Source organism: Pseudopipra pipra, chromosome 25 (genome assembly GCF_036250125.1).
Source record: "Pseudopipra pipra isolate bDixPip1 chromosome 25, bDixPip1.hap1, whole genome shotgun sequence".
Lineage (NCBI taxonomy): Eukaryota > Metazoa > Chordata > Aves > Passeriformes > Pipridae > Pseudopipra > Pseudopipra pipra.
In genome coordinates, this window is record NC_087573.1 from 5,976,703 (window position 1) to 5,995,858 (window position 19,156).

General features: G+C 52.3%; 1 protein-coding gene across 2 annotated transcripts; it reads left to right on the top strand.

Moving 5' to 3' along the window:
• The first annotated feature begins 8,120 nt into the window (after positions 1-8,120).
• On the top strand, positions 8,121-18,368 carry KCNA2 (potassium voltage-gated channel subfamily A member 2). 2 transcript variants are annotated; one of them, XM_064635725.1, is made up of 3 exons: positions 8,121-8,489; positions 9,578-9,964; positions 10,745-18,368. In XM_064635725.1, the coding sequence occupies exon 3, from the start codon at positions 10,826-10,828 to the stop codon at positions 12,323-12,325; it is 1,500 nt and encodes a 499-aa protein (XP_064491795.1). In that variant the 5' UTR covers positions 8,121-8,489; positions 9,578-9,964; positions 10,745-10,825; the 3' UTR covers positions 12,326-18,368. The 2 variants fall into 2 exon arrangements, with proteins under 2 accessions (XP_064491795.1, XP_064491794.1); XM_064635724.1 differs by lacking the exon at positions 8,121-8,489 and adding an exon at positions 8,503-8,734.
• The last annotated feature ends 788 nt before the right edge of the window (positions 18,369-19,156 follow it).

The window sequence follows — 19,156 nt, forward strand, 5'->3', positions numbered from 1 at the left end:
AAGCCCCAGGACACACCTTCCCTGGCACCACTGAGGGGTGGAGGGCGATGTTCCTGGACCAAATTCAGGGGGGAACCTTGATTGGAGGCACACCCTCAGCCCCTGTGGGTTTTGCAGAGTGATAAACAGATGGAGAGGACTCTGCACCAAGGAGCTGCAGAGGGGCTGGATGTGACCAGTGCCAACAGCTCTTTTGCCCGGAGTTGGGTTGGATTTGCCAATGTTTTGAGGAAGAGCTGAGAGAAGCAGAGAGGCTGGTGGGGTGCAGGTCAGCCTAGGGATGGCACAGTGTGATTCCAGGCTGGATGTCTCCTGCTTCATCCCCAGAGGTTGTAAACAGTGGGAAATGCCCTCGTAGCAGAAACACAGGGTTGGGTGCTCAGAGCCACACATGGAGCAGGCACCAGTGCTCCCTGGGTTTGTGATGGATAAACCCAGCTTAAAATAAGGGTCTGGAGGAATTTGGCTGCACAAGGGCTGGGTTCTGCTGCCTTTTGGCTGATATTTGTCTCTTCCTTACCCACGTGAGGGCTGGGTGGCTTTGGAAGCCTCCCCTCCAGCAGTGCATCCCTGCACACCACGGAGCTGTGCAGTAAATCCTTCTCTTGCTGCCTTGGAATTTGCTGCTTGGGAATTTCCCTGGGTGTTATTTCTTCCTTGCATGATGAAGAAATATTGATTAATCATTCCCTGCTCACTCCCTCACCACTGTGCAGGATTTTAATGGCCTGTGTCATGTCCCTCTTTCCAAGCCAGAGCATCCAGCTCTTTCAGCCATGACTTTTCCAGGATGCTGTAGAGGGGCTCTTCCAGCTTGGAGTCGGGCTCTTAAAGGTATTTCCCTGCTCCTCAAACTGTGCCTTGCTAAGGAGCCCTTTTTCTAGACACTTCACTTCCTATTTTTTGAATGGATGGTAGCACCCAAAGGGATTTTCCTTTGTATTCCAACCAGTGAGGCATTGCATCCTTTTTCAAGGGATGCTGTCCATCCCTCTGCTCCACATTTATCCATGGGACTGCTAAGGTTGTAATTTCCCCCATGGAAATCTCCTTTATTTACAGCACCTTGTCCAGGCTATTTGTTTTTATTCAATTGACTTGTTTCTTTGAGCAGTGCTGCAGTCCCAGCCTCTCACCCCACTTGTCCACAGGGTCCCAGGTCCTGAGGATTTGGGTGGTTGTTTCTCCTCTTCTGTATTTGGGAAGGGTGGAAACAGTTTTTATTTCCTGCTCTGACAGTAGCTGGTGTGTCACCTCTTGGTTTATCCTGATGGCAGGAAAGGAAATATTGCCTTGGCTTCATGGGGTTGTGGAATCCATGGAATCAGAGGACGCTGCAGGGATGGTCACTGTCATGGTTTGAGACAGTCACTCCACAGAGTGATGGGAATTTTGAATGGTCCTTCCTGCAAACACAATCATTTCCTTTATACAGCAACTTTTCCACAGCCCCAGAGCATTTAAGCACAAATCAAGGGAACCACCAGGATCTGCACCACGGATCTGAGCTGCTCCTGCCCTGCCCAAGGCACTAGGGCATCACACCAAGGCATGTGGGCGATGCCACAGCTCCCTTCAGTGCCAGCAGTGACAGCCCCGGTGGGCACTGCTCGTCTGGGAAAACGTGACCTGGAAGCAGAGGGTGGGGAGGGGAAGAAAGGGAAGCTGTGGCTAAAAATAGCCATTTTTGAAATAAATGGATGAAAAACTCTTTGAAGAAATGAGGGGAGAGGGGGAGTGTTTCCATGGAAACGGGGAAGTCTGTCTCTTCCCAAAAGAGAGGGTGGGAAATGAAGAGATAGTAAATACAGGAATGACGGGGAAGAGGATTCTGTGTGGCATTCCCGGGGGATCGAGGAGAGGGGATGTGGGGTCTGAGCTCACTTGGGACCCAGGGGAAGCAGATCAGGCTCTGACAATGCCTGCTCAGATAGCCTGGGAATGTCACCTTGTTCCGTATCCTTGTCACCTGGGACCTGCCCGAGTTACCCTGAGAACAGTGAGCCCAGAGCTGGGGACACGCAGGGCCAGGGCAGGGTCACCACGATGGGGCATCTCCTGCCACCCCTGGTGGCTCAGCAGAGGTGATAAAATAACCATGGCATGGACATTCCAAGGGGATACCAGCAGGGAAGGGAATTGTGCTGGGCAGCAAAGACACAGGGGGGTTTGGCTGCATGGTGATGGCAGCCAGGGGGTTATGGCAGGATTAGGGGCCAGGTGGAGAAGGCATGGAATTTGGCACGGCTCCCAGCCTGGCATGATCCACAATTAGGCCCATGACGTGGCCCTTGTTTTGGCACAGCTCAGAATCTGGCGCAGATCAAGGACTGGCCTGAGCCAGGATTAAAACTAAAGAGAGGGTCAATTTAGATTCCATATAAGGAAGAAATTCCTCCCTGTGAGGATGATGAGGCCCTGGCACAGGTTGCCCAGAGAAGCTGTGGCTGCCCCATCCCTGGGAGTGTCCAAGGCCAGGTTGGACAGGGCTTGGAGCAACCTGGGCTAGTGGAAGGTGTCCCTGCTCATGGCAGGGGGTGGGATTGGATGAGCTTTAAGGTCCCTTCCAGCCCAAACCAGTCTGGGATTCCATGATTTGTCTCACCATTTGGCATGGCCATGGGGCTGCCACGTCCCAAAACTTGGTGCAGCGCAGGAAAGCTCAGTGACACTTTGTGCCATTCCATTCAGTGCCATCTCATGGCTGAAGCTGCCCCTGCCACCGTGCCCACAGTGCCATCATGCCCCAGAGAGAAGGCACCCCCCAGCCCAACCATCCCCACTGTGGCTTCACCTCCCTGCACATCTCTGTGAGGGAGGATGAGAAGAGGGAAATCCTCCTCTCAAACCACTTTTCCTCCTGGCTCATTTGCAGTCCTGCTGCTCCTCAGGAGGGAGGAGTGTCTGGGGTGTTGGAAAAAATCTCACCCCATTCTATGGCTCAGATCTGACCTTCAGCCAGACAGAGAGGGAGCTGGGAGTTTGGACTGACAGGAAGCTGAACAGGAGCCAGAGTGTGCCCAGGGGGACAAGAAGGCCAATGGATCCTGGCCTGGCTCAGGAACAGGGTGGCCAACAGGGCCAGGGAAGTGATTCTGCCCCTGGACTCAGCACTGGTGAGGCCACCCCTGGAGTGCTGTGTCCAGTTCTGGGCCCTCAGCTCAGGAAGGACATGGAGGGGCTGGAGCAGGGCCAGAGGAGAGCAACAAGGCTGGGGAAGGGACTGGAGCACAAGTGCTGTGAGGAGAGGCTGAGGGAGCTGGGGGGGCTCAGCCTGGAGAAGAGGAGGCTCAGGGGAGACCTCCTCACTCTCTGCAACTCCCTGACAGGAGGGGGGAGCCGGGGGGGGTTGGTCTCTTTTCCCAGGTAACTCTCAGCAAGACAAGAGGGCTGGGTCTGCAGCTGGGCCAGGGGAGGGGTAGGTTGGATATTAGAAAGAATTTCTTTGCAGAGAGGGTGCTCAGCCATTGGAATGGGCTGCCCAGGGAAGGGGTGGATTCTCCATCCCTGGAGGTTTTTAAGATGAGACTGGATGTGGCATCAGTGCCATGGGCTGGGAACCACAGGGGTAGTGGATCAAGGGTTGGACTTGATGATCTTGGAGGTCCCTTCCAACCCAGCTGATTCTGTGATATGATTCTATAATTCAGCAGCTCTTGGCCCCCACTCAGCACCAAGAGACACTTGGGGCTGAGACCCACAGGTTCTAAAACCAGCGTCTGCAGAAAGCCCTCCTGCTGCCTGCGAGGAGGCCACTGATTCCTTTCCTGTTCCTTGATTTGGCTTGGCCTGTCCTTTTTGTTTGTGCAAGTGAAATAAAGTGGCTTTGAGAGCCTTTTAACTGAAGAGGCTGGAGCAGCTCAGGTGGGAGACACCCCCCAGGCCTGACACCCACCCTGTGCCAGCCCAGATCCATTAGTTCTGCTGGAGCAGCTGCTCCATGGCATGAAATATTCACAGGCATCTCAAGAGCTGAAGTTCTTTGCCATGTTCTGGTTGAGCTAAAAGACTTTTATTTCAGTGAGTAGTGCCCAGCTCCTCTCCAGTCCAGGATGCTCTGTCCAGGCTGGTGGAGCATCTTTGGAGGCCCAGTGTTGCAACTCAGTGGCCTTGACCAGCTGAGAATTCAGACTGAACCCAAAGGAGCTATTTTAAAATAACTGGATATTTTGTTATTAAAAAAAAACTTGGAGAAATACAGAAGGGGAAGGTATTTAATGTTAACTTTGTAGATAGGTGATTTTTGCTGGTTTTCCTTTGGCTCTTGTGCCTTCCCAGGGACCAGAAGATCTTCTCAGGAACCAAGAGATTTTCCCAGGGGTTAGGAGTTCCTCCTAGTATCCAGGAGGTTCTCCCAGGGACCAGGAGATTCTCTAGAAGATGCTCCCAGTATCCAGAGGATTCTCCCAGGGACCAGAAGATTCCCCCAGGAACCAAGAGATTTTGCAGGAGATCCTCCCAGTATCCAGGGGATTCCCCAGGAAACCCCCCCAGGATCCAGAGGGTTCTCCCAGGGACCAGGAGCCCCGCCCAGCATCTTTTTTTTTGCTTTGCTCCTCCTTTCCCACATCACTCCAGGCAAAGCCCCAAACCTTCCCCTGTCTCCCTGGGTGGGGGAAGCTGCTCTGACCTCTCTCCTCACAGTATTTTGGGATTCACCAGCAGCATCTGCTGTGGAAGCTCTCCTGTTCCATGGGGCTGTCACTTTGTTCCCAGGCTGTTCATTTTTAGACACACCACCATATCGGGGTCACCCATGTCTCTTGGTGTCCCCTCCTCTTGTCACCACCCGAAGGGGGGGGTGAGGGGGTGCTGGAGGTCTGAGAGCTCCATCCTCTGACGTTGGCAGTGTGGGGGAGGTCAGATGCTTTCCCTGGAGGTGGCTCACAGTCCTGGGAACTCACTCACAGCTTTCACAGCTCCTAAAATGACACAAGGCCCAGTTCTGTCAACCCCTTCATCTGGGAAGCCGTGGCTGGGGTGGAGATGGGGCTCAGTGACTGGCCCTGTCCAACCTCGCTGGGCACCACGGGCGAGCCTTGGTCCAGCTGGGATGCTCTCTCTGGAATGGCTGCTGGCATCCAGTCCAGCCCTCAGTCCCTCTGCCTTTGCAGGGGCTGGGATGGGGTCCCAGGAGTGACTCCACGGGCAGATGTGACCATCTGGGGCTGTGCAGGTGTGCAGGTGGTGGGACAGGGTTTGTCCTCTTTGGAGACTTTCTCCCACCCCTGCCCTTGGCATCTGCAGGTGCCCACCCTGGGAGTCCTGAGCAATGGGGCTGGGTATGAGTCTGGACTCCCAGTGACACTGGGACTGGGAATCTGACTGCTGGTCTGGATGAGGCCAGTCCTGAGGATAACCCTGCCCTGTGGTTTTAATAAATCCCTCCCAGCATCACATCCCAGAGCACCTCCCAGCACACCACCAGCCGGATACGGGAGGGGGGAAAGGGTGGAAAAAAGCACATTTTTTCTATTTGTAGGTGGTCTGCAAACTCACAAACAGATGGTCTGAAGCCTTGAGGGCTTCCCTGGGAATAAAGACAGTGAAACAAAGAGAGATGATCTGTTTCCTGATGGGACCTGGATACCGAATCTCCCGTCCCTGGGACACGGGGGACCCTCCTTCTGGAGTGGCTGTTGGCATCTGCTCCAGCCCTGCAGTCCCTCTGGCTTTGCAGGAGGTGGGATGGTGTCCCCAGCAGGACACAAAGTGCCTTTCCCAGCACCACGCACACAGATGGGGTAAGATTTCCACTTTGGGTGTCTATAAAATCCATTGAGATGGAGATGATTCAGAAGGAAATTATTATTTCATAATAATATTGATGCAAAGACGTCGGCTGGTTAAATCCTTGGGAAAGAGCCAAGTGGGTGCAGAACTCCAGTTTTCCAAAGAGCTGGGATATGTCTGGAGCAGTGAGCGTGGCTGGAGGAGGTGAGTGCAGACACACAGACAATTACAGCTTCACAATTAGGAGAGTAAATGAGGAGAGAACATCACTCAGTCTAGAGAAATTCCCCTGATTTTCTGGAGTTTGGCTCTTTGTTCAGAGCTGGGGCTGTTTAGGGGACAAACTCCCCCTGCTATTGCAGAACCTTGGCAAGGCAACAGCAGGAAGAGAAAGTTGGAATTTCAGCTCTACTGGAATTGTTCCCTGCCCAGCCTCAGTTTCTGCATACTGCATAAAGATTAGCCTGGGGCAAGTCATTTTTTGGATTCAACCTCCCCTGCTCTGGCAGATCCGCCTTCAGAAAAGGCTAAAATGTTGCAGATGACATTAAAAACCCTCACCCAGAGTAGCCTCCTTCCCAGCTGGATGCCTGCAGGAGGGAAACATGGAGTGCCAGGGCTGTCTGCAAAGGATTCACAGTTTTCCATAGGGCTAGACATTAATTTTCGATATTGGGATCTGGCTGGGGCTTGTGGAAATACAGTTTTTGTTTCAGGATGAAGAGTGATTGCATCCCCCAGTGCTGCACCCGCTCTCTGTCTGTGCCTCCTGCTGCTCTGGGACCTTTAGGGAGCTAAAATAATGTCCCCACATCCCCCCGGATCACTGGGCACCACACCGAGCACTGATTTGCTCCAGCATTCAGGGGAGTCCACACCCTCCATCCCACCTTAGGGATACAAATTTGACCCTCCATACAAATTTGACCCCTGTGTATGGGAAGAGAAATATCCCCCATTTCCCTCCTCCAGCGCTCATGTTTCTGGGTGTTCAGGACCCTTGTGGGACTCCCTGATGCTTTTTGTGGGACCACGAGGGGATGGCAGAGGGGTCCAAGCAGATGCATCTCCCTTGTGCCTAAAGGCAGGGGTTGATCCATAGGTTTTATATGTTTGTAGGAGCTTGGCCATGTCCTTCCTTTGGGGTGGGAGAAGCCTCCCCGTGAAGGGGCCTCAGTAAAGGCAAAGGGATACAAAATAATTGCTTTTCAGGTTCCCCACCCCAGCCAAGGGCAAAGCAGAGAGTCCGGTCCTGCCCCATCTCCTTCCCCAGAGCTGCAGGGAGCTGCTGCTTCTCCATCCCCCCGTTCTCCCCGAGCAGATCCAGGCTATTACCAGGGCTATGGTATGGATTGGAGCCGCATGGTAAAGCAGCATCATGTATCCAGGGATATGATTATTTCCCAGTGGTTGAAATCTAGGTCTCTTGCTTGGGAGGAGGGGTGCGGGGTGGGGGGGAAGCGGGTAGGGGGGGAGACGCTCGTATTAATCTTATGAATATTCATGGTGAAGCTTTGCTGGCTTCGGAGGTTGAGTCCGGGGGAGAGTTTGGGGGGCCGGGGGTGAGCGGTGCCGGCAGTGGCGCGGAGCAGCTGCTTGTGCATTCGCTGCATGCCTGACTGCAGAACCCAGTGTAAGTTGGTGCCTTTTTCTCTCCCCCCCCCCATCCCTGCATCCTTCCCCTCTTCCCGCTGCTCCCCTGCTTAAATAATCCTGGCCAGGAACGGTGCAAAAGGAGGGACTTTTGATTTAGACGCAAACACGACCCCAAATCTCACCCCTCCGAGACGCAGCCATGGCTCCTGCCTGCAGTGCGGGCAGGGAGAGAACTCCGGGGCTTTGGGCAAATCTTCGCCACCTCCATCCCCCCACCTCCTAAATTTGCATGAATTAACCCTAAAAATACTTGGGGGGGGGCGGAGGTTATTTGCCAGGAAGGCAGGTGATGGGGAGAAAGTAGGAGAAACTGGGTGCTGGGATAGGTGATGTCAACTCAGACGATGTCGTAACCCTCTCCATTGAGCATCACTGCTTGGAGTCAGAGAAAGAAGCCCAGAGCCCATGACAAATAAAATCAATCTGTTAAAATAAGAAAAAAAAGGAAATTTCTGTGCTGTTAAACAAATTCGAGGTGTTTTGGAAAGGGAGGAAGGGGAGGAGAGAATTTACGGACAGGAGAAAAACCTGCGTGTTTATTAGAAAAATAAATAAAATCTTGAAGGTTGGTTGATTTTTTGGTGACATGGGCATTTGTGGCTGCCGGACCTTTCCTGCAGGAGCAGAAAGATGGTGTTTGTGGTGTTCTGGTATGATGCTTGGAGGAGCCAGGGAAGGTCAAATCCAGCTAAACTCCCGAGTGAGTCGCTGGGGAGCGAGTGGTGGGGAGGCAGATGCAGGAAAAGGAGAAAAACTGGGACAAATGTGACCTCCCCTCCTCTGGGCCTGGCAGAAAAGGGTTAAGAGAAGCGGTTGAATGCTGCAAGCCTCGTCAGGGTTGTACTATTTTTTCTAGTGCATAAGGAGAAGGGAGAGGAGGGTTGCACGGAAAAGGGAAATTTCCAAGAAAAGAGGGATCTGCGGCAATATCTGCACCTCGGGGATGAAGAGAGGAACCAACGGGCATAAATGGCCTGGAGCCGGCTGAAATCTTCGCCGAGGAGATTGGCACCGCGGGGTTATTTTCCACCTGCCTCCCCTACCCATTTCTGTAACCCTGGCTCAAAGTAGACAAGTCGAGTTGGAGCTGAAGAAGGGAGGTTAGAGGGGTTTTTATTTCATTTGGGAGGGGAGAAACAAACAAAAAAAAAAAAAAAAAGGAAGCAATAATGAGAGGTTGGTTGTGCCTCCCCGGGTTGAGCATCTCCGTGGCGCGAGGCAATGCAGGATGATCCGGAGGAGCACTCGCCGGGAGCAGGGATGTGAGGATCCGGCACCCACCGGGGACACGAGCCTCAACATCCCCAGGAGAAATTTCACCCGGCGGAGTCGAATTCCCACGGGGGTGGGTCGGCCGGGGGGGAGCGTCGGCTTTTGGGAGGACGGGGAGGGTGGATGGAGGTCGCGTGGGTCGGGGCCTACAGTGCGGGTCCTTGGAGCTGCCGGCGGGGGCAGGGGGCCTTGGAGGGGGACACGCAGGGACCGCTGGGGGGGTTCGATCTGGTGGATGAAACCGGAGCCTACCGAATTACCGGGGGACGCGACGCAGCGCCCTGAGTGCCGTGCCCGGTGGGTGCTGTGCCCGGTGGGTGCCGTGCCCGGTGGGTGCTGTGCCCCGTGGGTGCCGTGCCCGGTGGGTGCCGTGCCCGGTGGGTGCTGTGCCCGGTGGGTGCCGTGCCCGGTGGGTGCTGTGCCCGGTGGGTGCTGTGCCCGGTGGGTGCCGTGCCCGGTGGGTGCCGTGCCCGGTGGGTGCTGTGCCCGGTGTGTGCCGTGCCCGGTGTGTGCTGTGCCCGGTGGGTGCTGTGCCCCGTGGGTGCTGTGCCCGGTGGGTGCTGTGCCCCGTGGGCTTGGCGGTGGTGGGGACCCTCCGTGGCTTTGCAGAGCCTCAGCGGCGGGGGGGCTGCGTCGTTCCCCCCCCTCCTGCGCCTGGCACCGGCTCCCCCGGGCATCGGCCCCGCGGCGCCGAGCGGAGCGCAGGGAGATGGAGCTCTGGCTTTTTGGGCTCTGGCTTTTTCCGCCCTGGCTCTAGCGCGCTCTCGCCCTCGGCTCGCGTTGCAGTGCGGGGCGGGCGAGCAGCGGGCAAACAGCTCGCGGGGAGGAAAAAAAGCGGTGCCCGGAGGAGCCGCGGCTTTGCAGATGCTCCTCTGGAACCTCCAGCAGCTTGTTACCTTCTCGGTGTTTTTTCCAGGCGATGCCACACCTCCCGAGGACACTGGAGACATCGGGTTTTGCTGAGCTTAGCAGCTTTTCACCGTCGTACCAAAGGCATCAGACAGACGCTCATCTGCCCTGAAGTGCATATCTGCAACAGCTCCCGGGAAGACTCTGTCTCTCTGTCTCTCTGTCTCTCTTTTCTCTCTCTCTCCAGTCCAAACCATTACAAGACCTGACTTCCACCATCTGGGAATTTAACCCCTCTTATGTCCCTTCTCCTTTTTCTACGATGACTCACCATTATTTTTAACTTTGAAGAGAGAGGAAATTATGGGGATCTTGGAAGCCTGTATTTCTCTCTAGGATTTCCCCGGGGTCAGATAATCGGTGTTACTAAGAGACTAAGATTTGGCTTCTCCAGGTAATGTGATTTGTTTTCTGTGTGCCATGGTGGTTTGCAAAGGATGACAGGAGCCGGGACACCAGCGGCCGAGGAGGGGGACTGCGGTGGTCCACGGGGAATCGCTGGCTCCGCATTCCAGAGCTTGGCTGCAGGCAGGGAGGGCAGCATGTCGCCGAGCCGCTGCTTCGTGGCTAGGGCAAGAGGATTGGGAAGGTGTTAAAAGCCGAGTTCGAGTTTTTCTGGAGGGTCGATTGCCTGAGATCGCACGGTTAAATGTTAATTAACCCTTCACTGCATGCCTGGGAATGAGCTGAGCCCGGCACCCCCTGGGGTCCCCTCGCCACTTTAGGGCTGGATGGGGTTATTTTTCTCCCTTCCTTTCTCTTCCCTTCCCCCTCTTTGTTTTTGATTTCTTTTTTTTTTAATTGGAATTTTGATTTTTAGCCAAGAAAAAAAAAGCCCTGCTTTGCCAATGCCAGTTTTTCCGTGCTGGTTTTGAACAGGTGATGGTTCCTCAGGTGTTTTCTCTGTTCCACCTAATGGGTTTAGATGGGAGTTGTTGAACTCTGCATCATAGAAGGCAAATTAACCCCACAAGAAAGGGCATAGACATGCTAGTGAAGGGATCTGCTCTCCTCCCCCCAACTTTATTCCATCTCTCTCTTTCTCAGCAGGGGTGATTTTCTTTCTCCTTTTTTTTTTTTTTTTAAATTTTTTATTTCCTCTTTTTTTTTTTTTATCTCATCCCTTTGCCTTTTCATGAGACTCTTTCAACCCTACGTACCTGTCCTTCTGCAGGATAGTAGCCCTGCCCTGAACCTGATCCCACCACTGGGTCCTGGGAAGAGTTTAGCATAAGGATTTCTTTGAAAGCCCAATATGACAGTTGCTACTGGAGATCCTGCAGATGAAGCTGCAGCTCTTCCCGGTCACCCGCAGGACACGTACAACCCTGAGGCCGACCATGAGTGCTGCGAGAGGGTGGTCATCAACATCTCGGGGCTGCGCTTCGAGACGCAGCTCAAGACACTCGCCCAGTTCCCAGAGACCTTATTAGGGGATCCTAAAAAGAGGATGAGATATTTCGACCCTCTCCGGAACGAGTATTTCTTTGACCGGAACAGGCCCAGCTTCGATGCGATTTTGTACTATTACCAGTCTGGGGGGAGGTTGAGGAGGCCGGTTAACGTGCCCTTGGACATCTTCTCGGAAGAGATTCGATTCTATGAACTGGGGGAAGAGGCGATGGAGATGTTTCGAGAGGACGAGGGCTACATCAAAGAAGAGGAGAGGCCGTTGCCTGAGAACGAGTTTCAGAGACAAGTGTGGCTGCTCTTTGAGTACCCCGAGAGCTCGGGCCCTGCCAGGATTATAGCTATTGTCTCCGTCATGGTGATTTTAATCTCCATCGTCAGCTTTTGCTTGGAAACGTTGCCCATTTTTCGGGATGAGAATGAAGACATGCATGGCAGCGGGCTGAGCCACCTCCCCTATTCCAACAGCAGCATGGGGTACCAGCAGTCCACCTCCTTCACAGACCCCTTCTTCATCGTGGAGACACTTTGCATCATCTGGTTCTCCTTCGAGTTCCTGGTGAGGTTTTTCGCCTGCCCCAGCAAGGCTGGATTTTTTACCAACATCATGAACATTATTGACATCGTAGCCATCATCCCCTATTTCATCACCTTAGGGACAGAGCTGGCCGAGAAGCCAGAGGATGGCCAGCAAGGCCAGCAAGCCATGTCCTTGGCCATCCTCCGAGTCATCCGCTTGGTGCGGGTCTTCAGGATCTTCAAGCTCTCCCGGCACTCCAAGGGGCTGCAGATCCTGGGCCAGACTCTCAAGGCCAGCATGCGGGAGCTGGGCCTGTTGATATTTTTCCTCTTCATCGGCGTCATCCTCTTCTCCAGCGCCGTTTACTTCGCCGAGGCCGATGAGAGCGAGTCCCAGTTCCCGAGCATCCCCGACGCCTTCTGGTGGGCTGTGGTTTCCATGACGACTGTTGGCTACGGAGACATGGTCCCCACAACCATCGGGGGGAAAATAGTGGGTTCCTTGTGTGCCATTGCCGGCGTATTAACGATTGCCTTACCAGTGCCCGTCATAGTGTCCAACTTCAACTACTTCTACCACCGGGAGACGGAGGGAGAGGAGCAGGCTCAATATCTGCAAGTAACCAGCTGCCCAAAGATCCCCTCTTCCCCTGACCTAAAGAAAAGCAGAAGTGCCTCTACTATTAGTAAGTCTGATTATATGGAGATTCAGGAAGGCGTAAACAATAGCAATGAGGATTTTAGGGAGGAGAACTTGAAGACAGCCAATTGCACCCTAGCTAACACAAACTATGTGAATATCACCAAAATGCTAACCGATGTCTAGTAGCTAAAATCTAGTAATGTATTTAAAGCTGAAGTGGAACAATTGCAGATATTGAGTGCTGCTCTGCATTGTAGTTAACACAGTATTTTCTACGGTGTATATTTGGTTCTGCATGGGAAGCAATAGCTGTGTAAGTTACTTTTAACCTTCTATTTCCACACCGAATAAGCGTCTGTGCAAAAAAAAACAAAAACAAAAACAAACACAAACCGACAAACTAAACCCAAACCATTTTGTTGCCCTTCTCCCATCCCAGGCTTGTGGGTTTCCGAAGATGTGGGAGGTATTTCGAGCAGCAGGATGGGGATACGAGGGGCAGCTCCGGGCTGTGCCAGGTCCCTGTCCGGGGTGACGACCACCTTCCAGGGCACGGCTGGGAAAGGTCAGGCAGAGCTTGATGAAGGGACGATGCGGGCGAGTGTCCGGATTGCTGGAAGGCTCAGGTTTCCACCCTGGGAATGCCGAGCCCGGCCGCGTCGCCCAGGCTTGTGTTTCATAACTGAAAATGCTGCATGCTGCAATAGTTTCAGCCACTGCAGTGTGCCAGTGTGAGGCCCAGGGGAGGGATAATTAGTGTGACAGCACATTATTTATTAAGTCTTAAATTTTCTGTGCCAGGCATCGGGAGGGCCGGGTAAATAAATCAAGCGCTTGGATTTTAGTATTTCTTCAGATAACACTTCCATCCCTAATATTTCCAGGCTCACCAAAGACATCTCCACTAATATATTGAAAATGAGTTGGAAAAAGCATCTTTTTTTACATCTATATATAAAACTGGAGCAACTATGCTGTGGCCTATAATATATTTATACTGCAGTGAAATTTAACCAGTAATACAGTACAGCTGCATGGATATTTGTTGCATGAATCTGAATATTTAATACACACACAAATATATATTTTCTTAGTAGACTATACAATATTCATGTTTATAGTGTTTATAGATTCTCCGGTGGCTCAAAGGAGATTCATGGGAGTTCAAAAATCTCAGCTATAGTTAAAAACAGGATGGAGAAGGCATGTGCTGACAACAGTTGGATAGGTAACAAGGCAAAGCCTGAGTGTCTGAGCATTCAGACCCAAGAGCCAACTAGTGCAACGGAAGGTGAGCTGAAAGTTAAACACCTGCACTCATTATGGGGCGAGTAATTAGTCATTAATCTTGGTGTCAGGAGCAGAAACCACGGAGGATCAGAGAGGGCACCAGGAGCAGGTGGAATTGCTCTCTTGGCTTGTTTGTTCAGCAGTTTTCAGCCATTCCTGTATAATTCTTGTGTGTGTGTATGTAGATATTTAGAGAGCGACTACAGGGCCGAATCCTCAGCAAACAGAGCTCTTGGGGCATCGGGGATTTCCTGATTTAGGGGTGCTGGGATGGTGGGACATGGGTTGGAGCAGGATGACCTACCCCGTGGAGCCCACGGGATCACCGGGGCAGGGCGTGTTTTGGGTTGGAAAACTCTTTTTCAACCACATAGAGCCCTAGGGCTGGGGGTTATTTCTTTATGATGGAGAGGGCATGTGCTGGGGGTGGGCTGGATCTGAGCTGGTGCCTCTGAGCCTTTGCTTTGCCTTCTTCCAAGGTTTTTAGAGCAGTGAGTTGGGGTGCAGAGAGCCTGAGTTTGTCTCTGCTTCTTCATCCCTGCTGGTATTTGGGGATGGGAGCTGTTGATCCAGGGGGATCTCGTCTGCTTTCCCCATTCCCATCTGGGTTTCCTTGTGTCTCCCTCATTGCTGACAATCCCCAGGGACAGGTGTCCTGTTCCTCTGATAGGTCAGGGGAGAGGGATGAAAATCTCTGTCAAGGTCGTGGTCAATCAAAGCCTCCCTGGGCTGTGGAACAAGGTTCAGTTGGGGTGAATTTGGGCTGAATTGGGGCACAGTCAGTGCTGTACCACTGCATGAAGTGTGGGCACAAGGAAGGAATCCTCTGGCAGAGCATATGGGGGAGGTCAGAGACCCTTCCTGAGCTCAGAGAGGAAAACTCTACTAAATAACAATAAACCAACCGGTGCTAACATATTCTCCAGCAATGGTTCCAAATGATGCTCTGGGGCCAGACCTTGTGCTGATGTGGCTTCCTTCAGCCAGGTGGAAACACTCCTCAGTTTTGTTGGATTGGTTGGTTGATTGATTCCGGCCTGGCTATAATTGATACCATGGCTTGTGCACGAGAGTCCTGCCTTCTGCTTGGGGCAAAGGACCAGCAGCATCCAGGGGTTGGGGCTCAGTGTGCTCAGCACCACGGGGCACCCAGCCCCTCTTTAATCTCATTATACTGGGAGCCTTCTGCTCCCACTTTCCTGCAGCAGCTTGGGAACGGGAGCTTCTGAAACTCCCCCCCCCAAAAAAAATCAACACAATCAAAAGCAATAAATTTTGACTCCTGAAGCTCATCACGTTGGATGGGGCAGGGCTGGCAGGAGTCTCCAGCTTGGGCACAATTCCCGGGGCAGTCAGCCAACTCCCATTGATCCAGCTCCTGTGGGTCCATGGAGACATGAGCTTGCACAGGGAAGCTGCTGGATGTGCTGGGATGCTGCTCACCCACCTCTGGGTCCCTCCACACCTGGTGATCCCATTCCTGGTCTTGCTGCACGTTTTTTGGGATTCTGTCAGTCGGTGAGACTTGGCAAAGTGCCTGGTTGTGAGCTTGGGATGGTTTGGGATGGTTGGCCAAAGCCTTGGGTGCACGCTGGGAGCACGAGTGCCGTTGTGGTTTGGGGAGGAAGGAGGTTGTGTTTTCCTCTGGGTAGGTGGTGTTTTGGGAATATTGTTCTCGTGGGCTTTCCAAGGCCGGGCGGGAGGGGAGAGCGGATCCGTGAGCAAGATCAGTCACATCCAAACCTTCTCACCAAACTGGGGGGCCCAGCTGCCTTTGAAAACCCCAGAGGTGCATTCCAGTGAAAAATGGGGCCGAAGAGCAAGAGGCCACTCTCCTGTTGTCACCAATGGGTGCTGACATCTGTCCCCACTGGCACAGCCAGTCCTTCCCTAGGACAGATCCTGCACCTCTTGCACTGACCCCAGCAGAGGTTCCTGGGGAAAACAAGCCCTGCTGGGGGATTGGCTCTGTTCTGCACTTGTTTGGGAAACAGGGCACACAACCAGATCAGTGCTCAGATGTTTGTTCAGGGTGGGAAGGGTCGGGGGAGGCTGTGGCTGGGAGGGATCTGTCCGTCTGCACGAAGCAGAGGGGTCCAGATTTCTCCCTTGCACACAGAAATGGTTCTCCTATAGCTTTTAATGGGATTTGTGCCTGCAGGTCGGAGCTCTAGTGCTATTTCTAGCTTTGCTTCTGACTCACTGATATGATCTTGAACCAGTTTTTCAGGAGGAGAATGTGATATTTTTTCCTTTTCTTATTTTTTTTTTCTCAAGGAATTTGGTTTCAGAGGCTCTGGGCCTGTTTCTGTGGAGATGCTGAGCATCCCAACCTCTTCTTGACTCTGAAAGGGTGCAAAAATGAGCTGCAAAATGGCTCAGACTGAGGATGCTAAATTAGGGACCGGGAAAGGGGGGGTGTCCCACCATCCATGTTTGATTGCATGAGGCCACTTAATGGAGGTGGTCTGGTTCCCTTCCTCCTCCTGAGGAGAAATTTGCCTCTCTGCAGGGCTGGGATGGAGGACTGGAGCTCTCTGGTCTGTGGAGGTGCTCCTGGAGGAGAGAGCATGTCTCTCTTAGATTATCCTTTGTGCCACAGTTCTGGAGAGATGGAAAACTGGGATTACAGTGTGGGTTGTCTTCTACACCCAACCTCATGCCCAAGCCTTCCAGCAACCCATCAACCCTTTAATATCTTCCAAAATCTCTGCTAAGAGCAATGGGTGAGGCTCAAATACCAGCTGGATGCCACCATGTGATTAGGAAAAAATGATCTGTGTTTTATTGGAAAAATTAATCTCTGCAGAGAAATTTTGTGTCCAAGTCCTCCAGCTTTGAATAGTGAGCTATAAGAAGAAGAGGATCTCTAGATTGGCGTGATGAGAGTGTGGCACGTGGGTGTATAAATATGGGCATATTTGTGCATAAATACACAGAAGGAGAGAAAAAGACAGAGGAGGAGGAGATATTTCAGGAAGGGCCTTGCTTTGTTATCAGATAATTCCTGGGTCAGCCCTTGAAATCGCTGCCAAAACCTTGTAGCTTTCCCAGAGCTTGCAAAACACTTGGGGATGGGTCCAAGTGAAGGAGAGCTGGATTTGGCTTTGGAAGCAGGAGTTTCCCAAGGGGTTGGGGACATTCATCTCCTTGCAACCCTCTGCTAACCAGCAGTCTCTGCTCCTGATCCTGAATCCCCACCTTGGGCCCATCATGACCATTTCTGTGAGTGTGCAGGGAAAGCCAAGGAGAAGTTGAAAGGATTTGGTGGTGATGCAAGTGCTGTGCTGCACCAGGTGGGGTTTTGAGGTTATTTTTTTTAATGGGTGGATTTAAGTCCCTTGAACTATGGCAACTTTTGGTCCCAGTGTGGTAGCTCCTGTTTGGAGCCAGGGTAGGTTTATCATGGAATTATGGAAGGGTTTGGTTAGAAGGGACCTTAAAGCCCACTCCCTGCCATGGGCAGGGACACCTTCTACTAGACCAGGTTACTCCAAGCCCCGTCCAACCTGGCCTTGAAACCTTCTCTCAAGGTCTACACCCATGGGTGTAGTTTTGTCTATGATGGTTATCCATGGTGGTTATCCATGGTAGTTATCCATGGTGGTTATCCATGGTGGTTATCCATGGTAGTTATCCATGGTGGTTATCCATGGTAGTTATCCATGGTGGTTATCCATGGTAGTTTTCCATGGTGGTCATCCATGGGAGCTGGTCAGTGTGCTGCCAGGGTAAAAAGGGCTGAGAAAAAAGGAGTCAGCCCCAAACCATTTTGTTGTGCACCTAAAATAAGGCTATGGCTCTCTCTTTGCACCCCTGGCAGCATCTGACCTTCTCCACATCTATCACATCCCTTGGTTGCTCCTCTTGGGCACCAGCTGCTGCCAATGCCAGGAGGCCCAAAGGGGGACAAGGGTCTCCCCCAGGGTCCAGCCTCTGGCCAGAGCCCTGCCCTTCCCCAGCCCATGGCCTCAGTGTCCCTGTGACATCACTGCCCAAATTCCATCCCCCTGCTCAGAACGGAGCTCTCTGACCCTGATGCATCCCATTCATGGGAGAGGGACCAGCCTCCAGTGATGTGGATCCTCCCTGGGAGCACAGCACTGATTTATACCCAGGGACAGGATCCCCCAGCCGAGCTGTGCGTGATGAGAGAGAAATTCCGTGTTTTCCCTCCGGAGAGGGGATGGTTTGGCTTGTAGGAGCTGCTGGACATTGTGTAACCACCCAAGGGCCACACACGAGGCACTGCGTCCCCTCCCCAGCCCTGCCTGGCTGTCCTGAGCTTGGGGTTGGTCTTTTGGGGTTTGGGGGTTTTTTGATTATTATTATTTTTTAATATCTTCTGCTGCCTATAAGACTGTAATTATGGGTTTGCTCTCGCTCCCTCATTGCTCGAGACCACGCTCTCGTCCTCCAATGTCATCCCCAAACAGCAAGGGGAAAAAATGGGTATTGGATCAACCCTGCATGTGGTGCCTAATTCGAGCGAATCGATAGGAAGAGGAAATCCAAGAAGGACTCATCCTAAGGATGCTGGAGCTGAACCTTTTGTTTCCATGGTTACGGGAGAAATGGGACCAGGAATGGAGAGAGGCCTGTAAACTGGTAGGAATTTCAAGTCATTTAACCATGCGTTTGCTAGACAAAAAATTTAGACACCAGCTGTACCTGACTTGCACAGTGTTTATAGACGTTCCTGCTCTTATTGACTGGGGGGGTGTCTGGGGGTCGGGTGGAAAGGGGTGAGGGGCCCCCGAGTCAATAAGGCTGTCCGTTGTATATAGGTATATAGATCTGTGTACATACATATCCCAAATGAGCATTTGCTGTCTGGTTTATCATGAGTGTATATAATTTATTCTTCACAAAGTATCACGATTTTTGTAAATATTGGCACTAATTAAGAGAAAATAAATATGTATATTATTGAGGAGTTTGATATCGGCTCTGTGGAGGGTGGGAGGGGAAAAGACGAGTGGTTGTATTTTTGATGTGTTTTCATCTACGACTAAAACCTTCTGTGAGAAGAGAAATAATCAGTCTGAGCCATGGAAAGATCACTTTGTGCTCCAACATCAGCCAGTTTGCAGGGGCTGGTGGAGGGGGAGATGCTCAGGGAAGAGCTGATGGATCTTGGTGATAGACTCCAGGATTACGGACACGCTGCCTGGTGTGTACAGCATTCCCACGGGATTTGCTCCAGAAAAGATTCCAGCTCCAGGGGAAGGGGCTGGAAGAGGGGTCAAACCCGCATTCCCCATCGTTCTCCACTCCTCCAGCTTGGATATCAGCCATGTCCATGAAGGTAATGGAGAATGGCTGCTGCTGGGGGATAAACCTGCTCTTGGAAACTTTGTGGGCCCCCAAAGGGTGTTTTTTAACTTGATGATTCTCTTGGAAGAGGGAGAAGCAAATAGGCAGGGATGGTGCTGGTAGCATATCCTCTCCAGGGTTACAGGCCTTGTATCCTTGGAGATGTCTCCTAGAAGGGAATGGAATCTTGCAGAGGAATGGTTTGTTTGGCCATCCCCAGGGAACAGCTGTAACAATATTTTCTCTTGCTGTTCTCTCCTATGAGTGTCTTGGGGCAGCAAAGGGCAGGGGAGGCTTTGGGGGCCCTTGGTGCTCAAATTTGGGGGTTTATCCATCTGCTTGGTGGCTTTCACAGGCAGCATGGCTGCTCTGGGTTTCCTTTCTTACAGGGTAGAGCCGAGGTAACCC

Excerpts from the sequence above, each read along its gene's own strand:
- KCNA2 (XM_064635725.1), top strand. The coding sequence starts at position 10,826 with ATGACAGTTGCTACTGGAGATCCTGCAGATGAAGCTGCAGCTCTTCCC.